This window comes from Panthera uncia, assembly GCF_023721935.1.
Source record: "Panthera uncia isolate 11264 chromosome B3 unlocalized genomic scaffold, Puncia_PCG_1.0 HiC_scaffold_1, whole genome shotgun sequence".
Taxonomy (NCBI): domain Eukaryota; kingdom Metazoa; phylum Chordata; class Mammalia; order Carnivora; family Felidae; genus Panthera; species Panthera uncia.
In genome coordinates, this window is record NW_026057582.1 from 105,430,020 (window position 1) to 105,451,633 (window position 21,614).

The 21,614-nt window shown below is 52.7% G+C and overlaps 1 protein-coding gene across 1 annotated transcript in view; it reads right to left on the reverse strand.

The window, feature by feature from the left end:
• The window catches only part of LOC125910396 (multiple epidermal growth factor-like domains protein 11), a 204,460-nt gene extending 183,485 nt beyond the window's left edge, over positions 1–20,975 (reverse strand). Inside the window, exons 1-3 of the mRNA XM_049614142.1 lie at positions 20,395–20,975; positions 16,041–16,142; positions 11,699–11,799 (exon numbers count right to left, since the gene is read on the reverse strand). Of these exons, the coding sequence (XP_049470099.1) occupies positions 11,699–11,799; positions 16,041–16,142; positions 20,395–20,492 (301 nt within the window). The 5' untranslated portion in view covers positions 20,493–20,975. The remainder of the gene's footprint in view (positions 1–11,698; positions 11,800–16,040; positions 16,143–20,394) is intronic.
• Between the last annotated feature and the right edge of the window lie 639 nt (positions 20,976–21,614).

Sequence of the window (21,614 nt, forward strand, 5' to 3'; positions counted from 1 at the left end):
CCCACAGCCATGGCTCTAAGGAGCTCACTGTGCGGGGAGAGAAAGAATAAGTGAGGACAGGTGGGGCTGAAGAGGGGCCGAGATCAGGACTGGGAGGGGAGAGGGAGGCATCAGGTGGGGCTCCCCAGAGACCATGCAGCTCTGCACCGAGTCTCCAAGAGCCACTAGACAAAGCAGGACCAGGGGTTCTGGGAGCAGGGGCAGCTGGAATGAAGTCCCAGGGAGAGACAGTGTGGAGAATCCGGGTGTCTGGCTGGAGCAGAGAGGATCACAGACCACAAGGGGACCTGGGAAAGCAAGATACAGGATGAGAAGTCCCAGCATGGAGGGGCCTGGGGTATAGCACTTAGAGCAAGCAGCAGTGTGGGGGGCACAGGGGCGAAGTATCAAAAATATGGGAGGGGGCGGGGCAGACCTCGGATCGGGGGTACCTGATCACTATTTTCTGAGCCCCTACTCTGGGTGTGGTACGCCGTGAGCCACTGTAGACCACACAACAGTATGTTTTTAAAAGGGTGCTCCTACCCACAGGAGCTTATAGTTCACTTGTCCATTCGTTCATTCATCATTTATTGAGCACCTACTATATGGCAGGTACTGTTCTAAGAGTAGAGAGGTCAGCTAGGTCCTTTATCCCTACTGAACACATGATCTAGTTGGGGAGACAGAAAACAAATATATGTTCCACGTCTCTATATCAGGTAACAGTAGTGTTAATTAACAAAACAGGATAAGGGGACACAGAAAGATGGTTGGGGGACTGCTATTTCAGATAGGGTGGTCAGGAAAGACTCCGATAATGTGACTTTTGAGAAGAGATGGGGTGAAATAGGGCGAGAGCCACATGGCTCTCTAAGGGAAGAGCATTCGGACAGAGGGGACGGCACGCGGGGCATACACAAAAGAGCAAGGTGGCCAGCACAGGGGAGGGAGGGAGGAGATGGGTCAGAGGCCGCTGGGGCCGGGCAAAGGGAGAACATCAGAGAAGCAGCCAACAGCCAACACGGACCAGAAATCAGAGCTGGCATCCCATAGATGTTGAGGGCATTTAGAAGATGGCAAGCAGGGCCCTTGGGAAGTTCCCGTAGAAAAATAGTGAAGTCAGGTTGGGGACAGGTTAGCTACTTCATAGGCTTTACCTGGCCCGAGACACCCAAGAAGGGGACTTTACATAGCCCAGCTGTTCTGACACTAATTAAGGCTTCCCCTCAGAGGCTGCCCAGTCCGGATAGCAGAGGTTTAATTACAGCTGCAGCTGGTAATTAAGAAGCAGCACCTAGATCCTTCCACGGCTGCGTCAGCACACCGGACTCTGCTGGCACTCGCTGCAGGTGGGGGAAAGACCTAGCAGGGAACTTTAGGGCCAGGCCAGCAAAATGCAGTCGGACAGACCCCAGATCCCCTGTGTCCTCTTGACCAAGGTGCCTGAGCACAGCCATACACAGCTCCCCCATCCCCACGCACCTCCTGATTTGTCTTTCACCCCCTTGACTCTTCCTTGCTGCCACCCCCAGAGCAATTGCCACCGTGACCCTTCAGGGCCCTCATGAGATTGTCCAGGATCTTCCGTGTGGTGCTGAGGGTCCAGCCCCAGCCCCACCCAGCCCTCTCGAGTACCACTTCTCCCACATTTCCTGCGCTCTGGTCCCGGAGGCCTGCTGACGATGCCCTGATCCCATCTACTCTTTCCCACCTCTGCTCACACTAGTGCCTCTGCCACAAAGTGCCCTCTTCACACCAAGAACACAGACAGCAGGGGCACCCGGGTGGCTCGGTCAGTTGAGCGTCCGACTTCAGCTCAGATCATGATCTCACGGTTCATGAGCTCAAGCCCCACATTGGGCTCACTGCCATCAGCACAAAGCCCACTTGGGATCCTCTGTCTCTCTCTCTCTGCCCTGTCCTCCACTCATGCTCTCTTGCTTTCCCTCAAAAATAAATAAACATAAAACAAGAACACAAACAGCAGTAGCTACCATTTACTGAGCCCTCACTGTGTGCCAGGTCCTGCCCTGAATGCTTTCCTGGTGGGAACTCCTTTAATCCTCACGACAGCCCAAACGGGCAGGAACTTAATACAGCCCTGCCTTATTTTACAGATGAGGAAAACCGAGGCAGAGAGAAGCTAACTAACATGCTCAGAGAGTCACCCAGGAGAAGAAATGGGATTTAAAACTCATGCTCTGTCTTGGGGCACCTGGGTCGGTCAGTCGGTTAAGCATCCGGCTTCAGCTCAGGTCGACCTCGTGTTTTGTGAGTTCAAGCCCCATGTCGGGCTCTGTGCTGACAGCTCAGAGCCTGGAACCTGCTTCAGATTCTGTCTCCCTTTCTCTTGCTGCCCCTCCCCTGCTCACGCTCTGTGTCTCTCTCTCTCAAAAAATAAACATTTAAAAAATTAAAAATAAATAAAAATAATAAAACTCATTCTCTGTCTTAACCATTGCCCATCTCCTGCTCTCCTGGCAAGTTCCCACTCACCTTTGAGATTCTGCTCAAAACTAACCTCCTTCAAGGAGTCTTTTTGGATTTCCCTTCCCCCTTCAATTCCCCAGAGTTATAGTTGCTCCTCCCAAAGAGGTCTCTCAGTGCTCAGGGTCTATTTCATTCACCCACTTTCTTACTCCCTCATTCAGTAATTATTCAGCACTAAGTGCCAGGCACTGTGCCTGGCCCTGGGACTAACCCGTGTAGGACACATGGTTCCTCTCCTTCAGGAACTCACTTGTGAGTGGGATAGACATGCAAGGCAGCATCACAACCAGTGGGGCAGAGTGACAGATGGTGCTCTAGAGTTCAATTGGGGGAATCCGAAATAGGTGCTAACAGGAGCGGTGTCCAGAGAGCCCCCCAGGCCTTGGTGCCCTACCATGGATTCACTTGTTCAACAATTCTTTATGAGGACCTGAAAAGCACTAGCAAGTGATGGAGAGCAAATGTTCTGTTTGCTCACCGGAAATGAATGAATCTGCAGCAGGGTTAAGCATCAGTATCTTATGAGTTTGGTTAGTGTGCATCATCAACTGGAGCTCAGCCACTCGAGGCATCCTAAATCAATGTTCTAAGCCCACAAGACTGGGGAGGAGATCGTAGTGGCTGCACCAACTTTGGCCACTCAGTGAGGATGTGTTGGGGCAGCTAAACAGCCATTACTCCTCCCCCCCCCCGCCCCCCCCCCACACCAGCCCAGTGACCCTTGGTTTCCTTGCCTACTTATTTAAAGTGTGCTTATCATGCTGTGTTAGAACTTAAGTGTATATATTTCCCACTAGACTGTATGCTTCTTATTCATCCCTCTATCCCCAGGACTCCATAGTGCATTCAAGGCATAGATAGGTAATAAATGCTGATGGATGGATGGATGGATGGATGGACGGATGGAAGAATGGATGTTGTTCTAGGCAGCAAAGCTCAGCACCAGGTGCTGGTGACCCGGGGGAAAAGCATCAGCACTGGTTCTGGTCCTGTCAGCAGGCTGCATTCTCTGGGGAGCCTCCTAGAAGGTCAGCAGGGAATGATTTTTCCTAGTAGCTACGTGGAGAGGCTTTCAGACAGGACCCACAGCTCTGTACACATGTGTACACACACACACACACACACACACACACACACACACACACACACTTTGATCCTGGCAGGTCATCCTTGCACCCACCTTTGCAAAATTCTGAAATCAAATCAGTTTGTCTTCCGTCCCTTCCTCTTCCTACAAACCTTTTCACCTGCCCTCTTGTCCGGCCCCACTTTTCTCTTCTGGCCACAGGTCCCTCCCACCGAGAGGAAACCCTCTGCAGGGGGGGAAGTGAAGGACTAGAAGTAGCACAGATCTCAATTCCTGGGCCGCACTTATCCACCAGACAAGGCACTTAGCCTCCCTGGCATCAGTTTCCCCTGCTGTGCAAGGGCGGTGGTAACACTCCTCCAGTCTGTCAGGCGTGAGTGATATACCGTAAGGGAAAGTTCAGGGTAAACCACCAGACGTTATACCGTTTTATTATTGTTGTTCGAAGCTAGCCCTCAGTCCACGAAAGCACTGCCCTGAACGTCACTGGGTCTGGTTATAAAGCCCCCCCCCCGACTCCACCGCTCACTATAAAACAGGTACAGTTCCAGTGACACAGAGAAAGGGCTGATGAAGGCCCCTCCTGCTACAAAAATGCCCCCAAAATATAATTTACAACTAAAAAACCAAAAATGTAGATATCTGCGCTCTAAGGAGAGAAAGGTAAACCGCCAAGTGTAAGAAAGAGCAGTGAGTCTACAGGAGGGACAAAAGGGCAGATACTGAAGCTAAGGTAGGCCAGGGAGCATGGGACCTAGCTAGCCGCTGCCCGCAGCCCCCAGTCCCGGCTAGGAGCCTGGGGTTTAACACCCACACAGGGACAGATGGCCTTGGGACTTACCAGCTCCATGTAGGGGAAACTTGAAAATACGGCCCACCGGCCACATGAGAAATAAGGGATTCCGGATGAGCAGAAAGTCTTCCACAAGAAACAAGAAACCAGGAGGGGGGGGATGGAGAGTGACCGTTTAATGGGACCAGAGTCTTCTTCAGGGGTGATGAAAAGGTTTTAGAACTAGACAGAAGTGTCAGATGCACAACGTTACCAATGCACTAAGTGCCACTCTCCTGCACGCTTCAAAATGGTCAATACCATTAGCCATTGTGTCGTGTGAATTTCGCATCTTTTTTTTAAAGGAAAAAGCAAAAAAAAAAACAAAAACAAAAACCCCACGCCTTCGCCACAGTTCCAGCCTCACCATGGAATCCCAAACCAAGAGATCAGTGCAGAGACTGGTCGTGAGCCAGTGAACAACAGTCGTGTGCCTACTAAGAAAACGCAGAACTCATGGGTGGGGCACGTGCACACCCCAGGGCGTGGGGAGGAGAAAAAAAGCTCAAGAGTTCGCAGCGATAAAGAAGGAAAAAAAAAAAAACAAGAAAAAAGAAACTACAACCTATATGGGGAAACAATCCATCACAAGGGAGAGTCAGCTATCTCCAAAAACAGCAGAACGGATACTCTGAGCTAACCAAACTCAAGGACCCAAGATGGAACTATCTTGACTCTATAGCATAGCTCAAAATAGAACCATCTGAAAGAGACCATCAATACGTCTCACATAGTTAAAGCAGTAAGCAAAGGATTAGAATTCATAATGAAAACACCTAGGCGGCTCAGTTGGTTAAGCCTCCAACTTCAGCTCAGATCATGATCTCATGGTTCGTGAGTTCGAGCCCCACACGGGGCTCACTGCTGCCAGCACAGAGCCCGCTTTGGATCCTCTGTCCTCCTCTCTCTCTGCGCCTCCCCTGCTCACTTTCTCTCTCTCTCAAAAATAAAAACATTAAAAAAAAAAAAAAAGAACAGGACACTACAGGAAAAAAAAAAAAAGCAAACCTGTAGATCTGAAGAAGGAAAAACAGAATACTTCTAGGAATGAAACATGCCGTTGTTGAAATGGAGACCTCAACAGACAGGGTAATTAGCAGAGCCAAAGGATTTGAAAAATGGATGAGGAAAATTTCCAAGATACAGCATGGAGAGATAAGGAGATGGAAAAAGAGAGCCTAGGAGAGAGGAAGTGGAATGAGTATCCAACATTTTGGCACTTCAACCGGAGAAAACTGAGCGAATGAAGGACAGGGGACGTTTGAAGAGCTATGGCCGAGAATTTTCCAGAATGGATAAAGGACATGAAAATTTAGCTTCAAGGGATATATACGTCTGAGGAGCAAACAGTGTGAATGAAAGCAACTCCACACCCACACAAGCGTTAGCCCGCAAAGACGAGGTCCAGAACACGACAGAAAAACATCCTCAGACCCTGAGGGAAGATCACAGAGAACCTAGAATTCCACAGGCAGCTAAAGCACCACTCAGGAGTGAGGGTAAAACAAAGGCGTTTTCAGACAAGTAAAGCATACGAGAGGCATTCGTTCACGGACCCTCCCAGGAAAAACCCCTGAACACAGATGGCCCTTCGAGAAGAATGAGGCCAAATCTAGCAAAGAGTGAGACCCAAGGAGAGATGAAGAGCAAGCCAATCAGTAAACCGGAGCTGAATTCACAGTTAAACAACAATCCGCTGTAAAAACAACTGCGATCATAAGACAGGGGTACTTAAATCCCAAAAATGGTGTGAGGAGTTTGCTGGAGTTAGTTAAATCTTAAGCACGGCTCGGGTGCCCTCAGTGCAGCCAGTATCTCAGATCGTCCCCTGCCGGCTCCCCCTTAGCCATCCCAGGACATGCACACTGAGCCGGAACGGTCTCCCTTCCAGGAGGCTTAGCAACCCCCTCCCCCACCCCTCCTGCACCCCTCTTCCGCCCCCAATCAATGGTGGGAGTGGGTAGGGCTGCTGGTGTGGGGCCCGTCAGCCACTTGCCTGGAGCTTCGTTCCTCTACTTCTTGATTAGGATGAAACTCACACTGTGGGGAGGCTGGCTCTGGGATTCCAAGCATCCAGTGAGAGGGCTGGAGGACACCACTTAGGAAGTCTGGGGGCATTACCTCCTCCAGGAAAAGGAAAAAGGGGAGGGAGGGAGGGAGGGAGGGATCAGGCAGACCAGTTCCCCCTCCTTGCTGGCTACTCTGAAGCAGGCCCTCTCCTCTAGCCCATCGAGAGAGGGCCTGACTACCAATGGGATGCACCTGCTAAGCAATCTGCTTTCCCACCATCCTCGGCAGTTTTCAAAGTGTGGTTCCCAATGAGCGTCACCTGGGAACTCGTTAGAGAAGCACGTTCTCTGGCTGCCCAGCTCCAATCTTTGAATCTGAGACTGGGGCTGGGGCTCAATGAGTCTGTGTTCAAATGTGTCTTCCAGGGGAATCTTCTACTAGGTTATCAGGTGTTTGAGAACACACGTGAGTGAATTGTGATTACCACGGCATCTGTAGGGTGATAAGCCCTAATACTGCTCACTAAATATTTCTGACCCGCCAGAGCCCTCTTCTGCCATGGCAACCAGCAACACTGCAAAGTTCGTGCTCCAGCAGCCTGGGTCCTGGGGCGAGCAGGCCCCAGCCAGCCAACAGCGGTCATGCAAAATGAGCAAGGAAGAGAAGTCTATTGTTTTAAGCCACTGGGATTCGGGGTGTTTGTTACTGCATCATAACCAAGCCCATCCAGTCTGATACAAGCTAACGTTTTCAAAGAGCAGAGTTTCCCCAAATATCTCAAACACCACCGCCTACGTGACAAAACCGACTCTGTGAGGCAAAGGTGCCCTCTGGCCTGTCTCATGAGAAAGGAGAAAGAGAGATGTGCCATTTGGGTCCAATGATCCTTAGGAAATATGGGACTCAGCTGTATCTGTAGCTAAGGGAGAGGGTGGGCAGTTCTGGTGCAGAAGGTTCTAGAAGGGCTGCCAAGGCCTCTGGGATATGGATGGCAGCTCTGGGGCAGAGGAAATGGCACAAAGAAGAGAAACAGTAGTGCCACCCTGCATGTATCAAGCTCTATGCATTTCAGGATCTTTACTCCTTCCACCCACAGGGATGATCCATCCTATGCCACGGGGGGTCCAGAGAGGCAAAGCGACTCGCCCAAGACTGCACATCTAGCTGGTGGCAGAGTCAGCCACGGCTCTTACTCCCAGGCCGGTGTCCTCCTACTATCTGCTAAGAAACGGGCTCCAAAAAGGCCGTTTTGGAGGGAAGATGATGCCCTCCTACCCCTACCCAGAGCATGGGTAATATTCTCGTGCCTCAGTCCTGAGGCATTAGATGGGTTCTCACCAGGTTCTGGTGAACTTGGGAGTTTCCCTGGTCCCCAAGGGGTGGAGAAGGAGAACTGGAGAGGGAGGGGGCCACAGGGCATCGACTCCTGAATGCTTCTTCTGGGTTTGCAAAGCTTCTCATCTGGCACCCTGGGCACAATCCCTCACTTGCCCGCTACCATTTTTCCCTCATGCAAGTTCCCTGCCCCTGGGGTCTCCACTCGCTCCTGGACGGCTGGCAAAGCCTGCGTGAGGGCTGGCTGGTCCCCCTCCTTTCTTCCCATTGCAATAAGCGGGAACGAAAGAATGCTAGTAATGGCCAACACTCACCTGTTTACGGGGTCAACTGTCTCCCTCCCTAAAATTCATATATTGGAGGCCTAACCCCCAAATCTTCAGAATGTGACCTTATTTGAAGATAGGGTCTTACAGAGGTAATCAAGTTAAAACAAGGTCATTCGGGTGGGCTCTCATCCAATCTGACTGGTGTCCTTACAAAAAGGGGAAACTTAGAGAGACACAGACACAGAGATAAGGCTGTGTGGGGAATGGAGTTACCAGAAGCAAGGAGAGGGGCCTGGAACAGATCTCCGGTCACAGCCCTCAGAAGAAAGCAACCCTGCTGACATCCAGATTTGGACTTGTAGCCTCCAGAGGTGTGAGCCAGCACACTCCTGGTGGGGAAGCCCGCCAGGCAGTGCTGCTTTGCAAGGGCGGCCCTGGGAAATGAATGACTGCCTCCCCCAACCCCTCCCCCAGCCAGATCTGCCTCCCCCACCCCCCCACCCCCGTGGTCTCAGGCCAGCTGCCTCCACGCCCTTGCTGACGGGGTTCCCTCTCTCCCACCCACACCCAAAGATACCATTCCATCCAGCCCAAACCCTCACGAAGCCCCCTGAGTGACAGCAGGTCACAGCATGGTCTCCTGCCTAGCGTGTCCGGTCTGTGTGTTCCTCCCCACATTCTTCTCCGGCTGTTGTCCACGGATTTTTCTGCATGTGGCCTGGCCTTTCCAACAAGACCGTAGGTTCCACGAGGGCAGGAGCTATTTCTACCACATCTCTTCTATCCCAAGGCACAGCACCGTGGGTGGGCCACGATAGGCGTCTAATAAATGCTGGTGGCACACCCTTCAAGGGCTTCTCCCGTCACTCTTCTGTCAAGAGCTGACGTCTCATTAACTCTCGCTAAGTGGGCATGGCTGAAGAAGACAGTCTCTCCATTCCACTCGGTTCTACTTTATCAAGATGCTCGTTGAAGCATCTGCAACTCTGGGGGCATGTATCTGTGTGCCAGATCATCTCTCTCTGCTAGGGCTGCAAGCCCCTCGGGGTAGCAACCATCTCTCATGCGCACCCAAGTGCGTAGGCAACAAGTCGACAAGCAACAGTGTCAATCGAATGGATAAACATGAACACATGGCAGAAATGATTTACCAGGGTTTCAAAGACTCTGTGAGGGATGTGAGGGATCCATGAACCCACTGCAACTGTGTGCAAAGGAAGGGCTGTGTGTGTGCACATAGGTTTATATATGTCATGTGCATTTTCCCAGGGAGAGGGCCCATGGTGATCTGGAGAATTAAAACAAAAGCCAAGAGTGAAAAAAATGTTAAGACCCAAAGCCATGGAGTAAGGGAGCTGACATTTTTTAAGCCCCTACCCTGTGTCTGGCGGTAGAGGTTATTACTATCCCCATTTTACATGAGTGGAAACTGAGGTTCCAAGAGGTGACGTCTTGCCTAGGCTCACAGAGAGGGCAGCAGCCCATCGGAGAGGTTCACGGCAGCCTCCAGAGCCAGACAACCTAGGTTCAAATCCCTGTTCTGCCACTTTCTAGCTGTACGATCCTGGTCAAGTTACTTACTCACTCTGTGACTCAGTCTCTCCATTTATAAGATAGGAGGAGTAAGAGTACCTACTTCAGAGGGCTGTTGTGAGAAGCTGATCCATTAATGCACATGAAGTGACCGGAACGGCGCCTGGCGCAGGGGGTGTGCTCTGAAGAGGATGAGGAGGAGCATAAAGAGGAAGAAGCTGGGAGGGACAGAGCTGAGACTCAAACCCAGGCCTGTGTGACTCTTGCCCCTCTGGGTCAGCACTACCAGTACCCCGCATGCCCCAGTGCCCCATCCCACTGCTGAAACTCTCCTGTCCCCCTTCAGAAAAAGCCTTCAGTCCTAAAGTTGGCTTTTCTCGCTGGCTTCCTGGAGGTGGCCTGGCCTGTGGCCACCAGCTCAGCAGGCAGTACCTGGCCGTTACATAAGGAGTAGGTAGGAGGTGACAAGCTGCCGTTCCCAGTCAGCAAGACCGGGCCTGTGCAATCAGGACACTTAGTGTTTCTGCCCTGGTCTTCATTTTCCAAGAGCTTTACCAACACCCGCTAATGGAAATTAGAAAAGAAATGTGCTCATCTGTTCCTGGAGCCCCGTGCTGACATCTGAATTCCCTCTATCATTTCCCTGGGTCCATCTTGGTGCCCTGAGCCCCGAAGGGCCACTCACATCCATTCTGCTTAGGCTTTATGAGTCCTCTGTCACCCCCTCCCCCCCATGCCTGGCTCTCGCTCTCCTCCAGGCAGACAGAACAGCAGTAAAGCTTGGTCTTGATCTCACATCTACACCCAGGTCCCCATAGGAACCGCATCCCAGGTGACGTGCCAGCCAAGGCCTTGTCCCAGCCCGGTCCTCTGCCCTGCTCCGGAGAAACAGCTTTTTGGGGATGGCTTTGGGTATCTTTGTATTTTTCCTGCAAAACCATCATCAGTGAACGCATCTGTGGGAGCATTTTTCATTCGTTCCTGTAATGCAATTAGAATCGAGTTTCTCCAGCAAGAGGGGATACGTAACATCAGCAGGGGAAAATTGTCATTTCGTTCCCAACGCCAACACGCCCACCCTGCCCAAACTGTCTCTCTGGTGCTGGCTCACTCTACCCACCCAAAGGGCAAGGAGAATGCTAACAAGGAACATCACTCTCCAAATCTGCCTCCAAATGAAGAGGCAGAAGTTTTGGGGGTGGATTCCCCTATGTCATTAATAGTGGGGGGCTCCCAGCTTCTCTGACACTCTCCCACAGTGGCAACCCTCTACTGCCCACAGGAGAGCCCCATCCTGGCCCCATTACACCTGTCAGAGGTGGTGGGAAAGAGTCCATTGGACTCCAACAGGGCCCTGGAGTCATTCTTCCTGAGAGGTGAAATGACTTGCCCAAAGCCACATGCCTCAGAAGCTGTGACCAGAACTCAGATCCGCAGGTTCCTAGGTATCTCCCACTGCACAGAACTGCTCCCCCACCCCCACCTAGAGGGCCTGAAGCTGCCAGAAACTCAGCCCTTGATTCTCTGGGGACACCAAGAGCACTGAGCCACTGCAGACAAACAGGGGGAGAGGTTCCATGTGTCTTTCATGCACCCCCCCCTTGTTTTCAGTGTCTCCCGATCAGTTTTGGAAACCCCCCCACTTCCTGGAACCGGCCCCCTGTGATCTGTCTTACTCTTGCTATCCTCCTTCTAGGTACTATGGTCTTGCTATCCAATGATCCAGCTTGCCTTCCTTCCTCCCTTCCAATCTCTATCCATCCGTCCATCCATCCATCCACTCATCCATCTCGTCACCGTTTATCCATTCAAGTCTCCTTCCATCCGACAAAGCCTTCTGGAGCCCTTCAGATCTGTACCAGCCACTCAGCCCTTCTTCCCCACTGCTCCTCAGAGCACCCTCTCCGGAAGGGTCCACTTCTCTCCTGACCCTACCAAAGCCTGTAACTGACCTGCTTCCATTGATCCCATGTGATCCACGTGTTCCCATGTGATCCCACGCAATGTGTTTATACCAGACCCATGATCCCCTCAGAGCCAGCAGCAGGCAGGGACTTCTGGAGCCCTCGGGTCGGCTGAGTCCTGCTTACCTCCCTTCTCTGTTCTCTCCCCTCGCCTCCCAACCCCAGCGAGGCCAGAACAGAGGCGGCCCCTACGTACGTATGCAGAAGTCTCCATTCTCGTAGTAGCCAGGGCAACACTGGGACCTGCGCCGGTACATGGTCCGGAGGCCACGCCGATACGCCGTCTTATAACTGATCCTAAGGCACAAGGGAGAAAGCCACTTGAAAGTATTGAAAATCAATCACTCCCGTTAGAATGATATTTGTGTTAAGCTACATGGAGGATGCCATTCAATAATTACTTTAAAATGCACGGCGGCTTCAAATATGAAGGAACACAATAAAGAAAAATCGATGGCTGCATCTGGGCCATTGTGATGCAGAATGTATTACTGACGCGGCGTTTGCTACACCTGCTGACTTTCCCAGGTCTCTTCAGCGTGATATTGAACAGGGTTTCGGAAGATACTTTCTGGGGTACTTGTGGAAGGTGACCGGGGCGGGGGGTGGAAGGGCTCTCCTAAAACCCCCCAGAGGAGCTCATAGGGTGACCTAGACCGGAGGTGTGGGCCCCGAGAGTGTCTGCCCCAACAAGCAGACTGCTCACGGCTTCCTAGGGACTCGTCCACACACCTGGAGAACCAAAACGGGGTCAGCAAAGGGTCCCCTGAGTCTGACTCAGTCCCAGGAAGCAGATTAACCTCCGTCACCCCAAAATAACATGTCCTCGTCCCTCGGAAGGCTCAGAACTGACCGCTGGCCCTGCAGAGGAAGAAACTAAGGCCCAGGGAGCAGGAACTCTGGACTGGAAGTCAGAGACTTGCATTCCCGTTCTTCTGCTGACACAGATGTTGACACTTCCTCCTGTGCCAGAGATTTATAGGCGAAATCTCATTCCATTCTCTGCCCGAGGCAGGTAGCATTACTATGTCACCTTTATTTTATTTCCTTTTTAGGGTTTTTTATTCTTGTCTTATGTATCCCCCTTCTGTTTTATGGATGAGAAAACTGGTATTCAGAGAAGTTAATGACTCGCTCAAGGTCACACAACGGATCAGTTTCAGAGCCAAGATTCGAACCCAAATCAGTCTAATTTCAGTGCCCCCAGGTTTCCCTTATTGTCCTGTGCCAGTTCCCACAGGGCGGCTGGCTGGCCATACAGGAAGGCCAGAGTGAGGAGGAAGACCAGGTAAATGGATGGTGGGTGGAATGAGTCCTTAAGAGGGAGTCAAAATGGGGTACTGACAGGCAAAGCCCCTTCCTCACACACAGGGTCAAAATGGAAGAGACTGAAATGGCCATTAAAGGCCAGAGAGAGGAAGTAACTCCCCAAGGTCATGACATGTGACTACGACTCAACCCCAAGTCCTTGGGCCTTGAAGCCAGAGCCCCTTCACTTCCCCCACCAACACCCCAGGGGAGCCTTCCCTGCAGACCCCTCCCCAGTGGGCAGAGCATCAGGGACCAGACATGGGAGATGCCTACAGCCTGCTTTCCATGGAGGGTTAGGCCAACGTAGGAAGGGAGTCCCACAGCACAGGCTGGGCCAGCCCTCCCAGTCCTTAAAGCCCTCGCTTAATGACAAATGACAGTGCAGGGCTTCTGGGGAAATCTATGATATTTGGGAATGTCGTAAACTAAGGGCATTCTACTTTGTCAAAAGCCCATAATGGGAAGTAAGCCGGCCTCACAGTGAGGCTACTTCTGTGACACAGGAAGGCAGCTCCTGGCAATTTCAGGGGTGGTGTAGGCCTCTCAGATAAAGAACGAGGTAGGGCTGGCTTAGATTTCATCCAACCCGGTCGCCGTACCACACAGGCTTATCCCTCAGCTCTTCCAGTGGCGGGGGGGCGGGTGGTCTTGGCACCGTGAAAGCCTGCCGGGACGGAGATGTCTCCCATGGCTTTGGTCTGGGAGACCCTTGCTTGCTCCCAGCACCGGGGTGGGAAGCAGGAGAGGGAAGGGGCCAGGGCCCAGGCTGTCGGGAGAAGGGTGCTACCTTTAAAGAAACCATTCTGCACTGAGGCAGACTGATGGTGCAGCTGTCAGCACACACACTCTAGGTCATCAGGAAAGCTGCAAGGCGACTCAATGATTTAGCAAAATAATTCATGTTCCAGGAATGCAGCCTATTTTAATAAGCAGCCACTCACTCGCCTTCCCCCCGGCGCTGATGGATAGCATCCCTGGCCTCCAAGAACCCAACAGAGCCACACCTCAGAGCAAACTTGACTCTGGCACAGGGTCTGACAGGGCTCATGGAGGGAGGGAGGCTTCTATTTCCGCCTCCATCTTTGGCTGGGGCCACACGCGGCTACCTTGGCACAGCTGAGGAAGTTGGAAGGGGGCATTGGGCCCCACCTCCTCATTTCACAGTCAAGGGCGAGGGGAAGGGGATGTAATAAAGGCTGACTAGCTCCTATGGGGCCAACTTTCCTGCAAACAACTATGAAATCTGGGGGAAATATAAAAAAAACAACTACCAGAAGGTGCTAGAGAGAGAACAAAGGTGGGTACTGGAGGGAAATACACACTTGGGAAAAAGGAAATGACACTGGGCAAGGTGAGCCCAAGTTCAGGACCCAGTCAACAAGGACTCCTGACGGCTACAATTCAGAGAGAAGGCACCCGGCCTTACTGGTTTGAAGCACCACAAGACAAGTCCAGCAACTTGAAAAGTGAAAATTGAAACCCCGCTCAGAAAAAAGAACAGCAAAGAGGAAGCCCCATATTCGTTACAAAAGTCTCTGTCCAAACTCCTGGCCCCTGAATTATGTGTGTGGAGGACAGGTCCCACACAGTCCAGCTAAGACTAAAAATACTGAACGGGAAATTGATTGTAGCCAGGTTAACTGAGAGCTAAAACAAAACAATAACAACAACAACAACAACAACAAATCAATACTCTCAGGTGGAACATAACAGAACTCAGTCTCTACAGTCTCTGCTGTTTATAATGCCCAGAATATAATTCAAAATGACTAGACATAAGAAGAAACTGGAGGGGCGCCGGGGTGGCTCGGCCAGTTAGGTGTCTTGACTCTTGGTTTTGGCTCAGGTCGTGAACTTACAGTTGTGAAATAGGGCCCTGTGTCGGGCTCCATGCTAGGCATGGAGCCTACTTAAGATTCTCTCTCTCTCTGTCTCTCTCTTTCTCTCTCTCTCTCCCTCTGCCCCTTCCCTGCTCACACATGCTCACTCACGCTCTCTCTCACTCTCTCTCTCTTGCTCGCTCTCTCAAGAAAAGGGAAACTAGAAAATATCACCTATATTAAAGAAAAGACAACCCATGAAGACCAACCCTGAAGTGGTCCAGATGTTGGAATTAGCCAGTAAGGGTTTTAAAAGCAGCTATCGTGTCCTACACTCAGACATGAAAACCAGGACTTTGGCTTTTCAGCGTAGAGCAAATTTCCCCAGCCACACTGCTACCCACCGTGATTTAGGCATAAACCACAAAGAGGGACTAGGCCCAGGAGGAGGAAGCAAAAGGAATCTGAAACCAACACAGATGCTGAACAACTAGGAAAGAAACCTACGGGATGGCGTCCCCCTCATTCCCCCGCTTACCCTCAGATAATAGTGCCACCTTGCCCGGATCTAACAGCTCGCTTTTTTCCATCTTCCCCTGTATTTTTCCCAGTATTTTCACATCCCTGACCTCACTGGACCCTGTGAGTAGGCAGGGCAAGGATCACTGTATGTTTGATGAGTACACTGGGAATCCCAAAATAAAGCAGCTTGCCCGGGGTCATCCAACAAAACGTGTTCTCTTCCTTCCTCTCCTCTCTCCCCCAGCAACATGAGAGAATGGCGTGACCTGCGGGGGGCGCTGCAGACAAGGGAACAGGAGCCCCGTGCAGTCATTTAGACTGAGTGTCTCCCGTGGGCAGCCTGGCCAAGGTGCCGAGGGGGTGCCAAGTCCTATCCTGAGCTCAGTTCTCCAAACCAGATGCCCTGGCATGGGGCTACCCCTGCTCTGAGGTTTCTGTCTTAGGTTGTATTTCCCCTTGAAGCTGACCCTGAGGCAAAGATTCAAGGACAAGGAGTTTATTGGGGAGGTTAACGTAAGGAAGCCCTGGGAGGGGAGAGGGAAAAAGAGGGTGGAAGAGGCAGCCAATTCAGGGTATGCTGGGATATGTGTAGAATACGCCTCAAAGTTTTCCCCTCTGCCCTCCAGTGAGGGAACCAGGGGACTTACCCACCGACTCCCCACCTCTCGTTGGGTGAGAGACGCCCCCAAGGGCAGGAATTCTCTAGCACTTCTGCCCTACCCTGCCCATAAGCTTCTCTGGCCAGATAGAAGCCCTCAGCAGGGACTCTCAGATGGCAGTGCATTGACTACGGCTGCTACAGGAGACTCTTACTACCCGGCACAAAGCCACACTCTGAGGGCCCAGCACCCCCTCCCCAGCCCACCCCCCGAGAGAGGTACTCACCGGTGCCTGGTGCACTTGAACCAGCTGAGGATATCTGTGCACCGCGTGTAGTAGATCTGGTCGAAGGGGTGTGCGTATGACTCCTGGACGGTCACCGCATAGCTGAAAGTCAGGCGGGAGGACGAAGAAGCTATGGTCAGCACTTGAGAGGCTCAGCTGGTATGGGGTCTCCTTCCCCAGGGGAGCCGGGCCCACAGCCACGTGTCCAGCCGCTCAAACCTCCCCTCACCCCGCTATCCTCCTCCTGCCCTGCATGCCCTCAGCAATCAAACCTCCCCGACCCCAGGCTGGATCCAAGGCACATCCCTTATTGCCCTTTGGCCCGGTTCATTTTCTGAAATTCCAGTTCATTTATCAGAGAATGAACGAAGCAGAGTTTAGGTTTATTCTACGTGGCTCTGGAAGGCAGAGCCAACAAGTTTCAACATACTTTGTGTGGGTCTCTATGGTTTTCAGCGCGTCTACAGGGAAGCAGACCCTTAGAGCAAAGTGGTCCCATTTCACAGCTGAAAAAGACTAAGGCTCAGGGAGAGGCCGGTTGTCCGGGCCACACAGCTGGTACCGATAACTGCGAATACTCATTAAAGGCTCTGTGTTAAGTGTTTGAGCCCATTTTAATCCTCACAATCTTCTAAGACAGGTGGCACTGCTAGCCTTATTTTACAAACAGGGACAATGAACATCACAGAGACCAAGTGACCTCCCCAAGGTCACTTACCTTCCACTCTCTTTTGTCTCCGGGATAGCTGGGGGAGCATCAAGGACATGCCCCAGATCCCCTAATCCAAGGAGCACCTCGTTATCCTGCCTGCTGGCTGTAAACCCGAACAGTGGGTAGAAGTCACAGAGGGGGGTGGATCTCAGCCTGACCCATATGTCTTTCTACCTGCCCGCCCCTGCCGGGAGTTGTATGAAAAGGCGGTTGAGCCGGGATGCTGAAGGGAAGATTCATGCTTGCTGTGCAGGCTGGGAGAGGGCCCCAGCTGAGACTTCAGGAATTCATTTTTATGTAGGTTGGTATTCCTCCCTGCTTCCCCCGGACGGCTCACTGACCTGGGCCAGATGGCTAGATCCAGGCTATAAAAGCCCGTCTGCTTTGCCTGAGGAAGCTCTTGGTTTGCTTGCAAGGGGGCTGAGCAGGCCAGCTCCCCGAGTGGGTCCACAGCAGGCTCTCTGATGCCCGAAAGGTCAAAGATCTAAAATTCAGAAAGCGGGGCCAGGAGCAGTCAGCAAGGCCCAGGGACTCGGGGGGCTGGGAAATTCTCTGGCTCTTTGAAGCACTGAGGATATGAGGGTCCCTGCTGAGCCTCTATCAGCCAGCAAGCAGCAATCGGAGACAGAGGCACACATCTGCGCAGACATGGGCCAAACCCTTTTTTATCTCCAGGCTCGGGGACACGGAGGCAGCTCGGCACCTACCCCTGACCTCCCACGGGCCCCTTCCAACTCTGAAATTCCACGATCCTATGCTCCCACAGGGCTACTGACTACCTCACTTAGGGCAGAAGAATGACTGGATAAGCGTGCGTGGGCTCCGGGTCACCTTCGAACCCTGTCACTCGTTAGCCGCACGTCCTCAGACATGTTATGTAACTCACGGAAGGCTCCGTTTCCTCACCTGTAAATCCATGGCAAATACTGCCAAGGGCTTCGCGCAGTTACTGTGAGGACTAAGAAAGGCAACAAGAGTGTCCACCTCTCAGGGTGGTGGGAAGGTAAAGTAAGATAACAAGTAAAATTGTCAGCGCAAGATAACACACGTAAAATTTTTAATGGGTGCACCGTAAGCGTCCAATAGACGCTGGCCACCATTGCTATACGACTGCAATGGTTCACCTCCTGTGCTACACACTGAGGTACTTCCTCGCTGGCTGTGGCGGGGAGAGGAGGAGCCAGACCACACGAAGAATGGGCTTCCCACCTTTGCTACGCACTCGGGGACTCAGGCACCCCTTCCCGTCCCGACACAGACAGTGGGTGCTCAGAGAAGACGCATCAGCCCGACAGACGGGTGAGGAGAGTATCATGGGGGGAACGGTCCCAGCTCTGCAGAGGGTCCCCTGGGCCGAGTGAGTCTGGCAGTGAGACCTTGAATCAATTCCAAATCTCCGGGGCGAAGAGTGTGCCCCTGGTTTCATGGCTGGGCGGTTTAACACGCTCGCTTGCCAATATGCTAATGAGGGACCAGATTAATCTTGTAGAACTGGGCTTTACCAGCCAGGGGAGGTCTTTCCGCTGGGTTTAATGGTGGAGGGGCATAATTAACAAGGAGCCTGCCAGAAGCACTAATCCAGCTGAGAAAGTCTCCCTAAGCGGTCTCTGGGGACCAGGGCATGTTTCCGGAATGATGCAGACTAAATCTGTCCATATGTAGTAGGCAGTGGAGCTCAGGTGGGCAAGCCAAGAAGAAGAAGGCACCCGGTGTCATGGGGCACTGTCTGCGAGGCCTCCTCCCCCTTAAGGGTTGGAGAAGCACCAGGGGCCCCCAGACCTCACTTTAGCCATAGGGTCTGTCCTTGTCCTCCCATCAAATGATCACCTCTGCTGACAGCCCAATCAGCCTGAAATGCCAGCTCAGTGCAAGCTCAGTTCAGAGTGTTTTCCTATTCCCAGTTTATTAATGTCGCGGGGAGGGCGGGGGGTGAGGGCGGTTAGGAAATTAGAGAATTTGGTTTCAATTTGAACAGATCCACAGTTGGGACTCAGAAGAGGGAAGTGAGGATGGGCCCTGCCATCAGGGAAGGCTCCCTGGAGGAGAGGGCCCAGTTAGAGGAGCTGGGGAAGGCAGAGAAGGGCAGACGGGAGGAGGTATCCTAGAGGTGGGGACATAGCACAGCCATCCTCAGGAAGCAACTATATCTCAGCCTCGGATCAGGTGGATAGTAGGGGGCTGTCGAGGCTGGGATCCGTCAACCAGGGAGGCTAGTGTGCAACTTCACCTGACAGCTCTCTCACGCTCTGGGAAAGAAAGGTTTAAATTCACCAAGACCAGAAGGGCAAGAAGCCCGAGTCACCTCAGAGCCATGTGGAAAGCTTATGAAAAATGCATATCCCTAGGCTCTACCCCAGACCTGTAGAATCAGAGTCTCCGGGGCCAGGACCCAGAACACTCCGTTTTCCACGCCCACCTCCGGTGAGCCCGATGTGCTTTAAAGTCTGTGAGAACCGGTTCCTGCAAAGCCAGAGGCGTCACCAAGAAAAGACAACAATCGACTTTTGCGGTCGCGAAAGCCCTTTCGTGACACTGGTACCCCGATCCTCCAACGTGCCTGTGAGGCCAGGGTAATTATTCTCCCCACTTGACAGTGGGGAAGCAGCCTCAGGCTGGTTCAGACACTGCCCCAAAGTCCTACAGCTGCCAGGTGACGACAGACTGGAGTGAACCAAGGTCCTCTCGTTACAGACCTTGTGTTCTTCCCACTGTACCTAACAGGTGTCGGTTTGCTCCAGTGGACTCTGTGGGGACCCCCACGGAGCGCCCAGTCACTGCCGCACATGCTCATACTGGCGTAGGGGCACTCCCTCTGCGCCCCCAGACCCTCATCCCTCCAGGGCTTGGGGTGGCCTGGGCGGGGGGTGCCTTTCCCTGTCGTGGGGCCGGGACATTCACCCTCACAAGCACGGAGCACGGCCAGCCCCACTCGCCTGTCCTCTACCATCTGCCTCCCCCACCGGGCCCTCATCTTAATTTTATTCATTTGATTTATTAACATCTAAGTGGCAGAGTCGTCCTGGTCAGCGCGGCCAATCAATTCCAGGGTTTAATTCGGTTTTTCCTGATTGGGTCTCCGGTCACTATCTTTCTGCTCACCAAAATCAATACTTTAACCTTGTACTTCAAAGTCAGGCTGTCTGCAGGGCCCTGGCCCATTCCCCACGGACCCAGTGCTGCAGCCAGGATGCAGCCGGCTCTTCTGCAGAGGCCCCAGGCCGCTCTTCCCCTGGTCCCCTCCTGCCCACACCAGGCGGGAAGCAGCAGCAACGGCATCTCAGCATCGGAGAATAGCACATCCGGATTGCGGTCACTCACCGCACCCCACCTGCCTGCGGACGGGCACTGAGCCCCGCTGGGCCTCTGGAAAATGGTCAGGGAGGGCCAGTGCGGGGAGGGACCGGAGTTCATTGTCATCTATCACACTGCATCACTAAGTCAACCCCCTCCCACAGCCCCGAGTCCCAGACAGAATCCATACTGCTTTGTCCTGTCTTCCAGCGTCTGTGCTGTGTCCCCAGCTGGACCACAGGCCCACGGTGGGCAGCTTCTGTACCTCCCGACTCCGCTTTTGTCCCAACAGTGCCAAGCCCAGGGTGAGGCCCTCGGGGAGTACCTGGACATCTGAGATCCACATCTTACCTCTCCCAGTGGCTGCACACGTTGGGGTCCTCGGGGTTCAGGGAGAGGGCAGTTTGCAGGAGAGAGAAGACAGTGAGCCCTGTCACCGAGAGTGCCATCCCGGGCCCTGTGGGGGGTTGGGGGAGGGGACAAAGGAAGCAGCGTCATTAATCAGACCGTTTTCCCGGGCATCTGTTTGGCATGGGGACTTCTCACACGAAACAACAAAATAGACTTGCTAAGCAGACTAAGTTTCCCCCCGACGTCATGTAATGAGCATTTGATATTTCACACTCGCGGGCTTTGACTACACAGCAACACTTCACCAGCTCTGAGTAACCGGGGAGTGGGAAGCCTGAGTCAGGGAAAAGTTGAAATTCCAGGCCAGAGCTTCTGAAAGTTTTTTTGGCTCGTGGAACTCCTTTGAGAATCTCCGGAAAGTTCAAGAACTTCTCCCCAGAAAAATGCCCACATGCACAACATTTGGCTGCGATACCGGGGTGTCCTCAGGCCCCTGAGCCCATCCTCGGATGAAGAACCCCTGATCTTTAAACGCAATGTCCTCCCTCTGCCCGTTCTCCCTCATCTCTGGTATGCTTGGAGCATCCAATTCTCTCCCTACTCCTTCCTGCAAAAAGGAAAGAGAAGAAAGGTGTCTGCTGTGGCCAGAGCTGGGAAGCTGAGCTGGGAAAATCCTTCCAGACCACCCAGAAGGCTGGACCTTGCTTCTCTTGCTGCTATGGGGTATCAGTCTCTGACTCCCACACTGATGCACACATCACTCCCACCGAGGGACGAAGGCCTGGTGAGGGGCTTTGAGGAAGCAGCTCATAGAGTTTGATCCAGGCCCCTGAAGTGACAGCCTGTGGCAGGTGTCAAGTGTACCTACACAGATGTCAACCCCCCAGGCTCCTTCCTGCCCTGGCTCCAGGACCCCACGACCCTACAGCCTTAGAGAACTGTCCAGGGCTCCCACCTCTGGGGGTGGGGGTGGGGGGGTTGGGGGCAAAGGGGGAGGGAAACTCGCCCCAGGGAGCTGGAATTCATATGTGCTCAAACATCAGCTCTAAAATGAATGAACACTGTGGCTCAGAAAGATAGCACTATTTTTCATGTGTACACAGATGCTATCGTGATTTGCTTAAAAGCTTTACTGAATTCAGAGTAGCTTTTCTTCTCTGTCTGACACACTAAAAAACGCAGTTGCTAATAACTGGGGGCGGGGATGGTATAGAAAATAT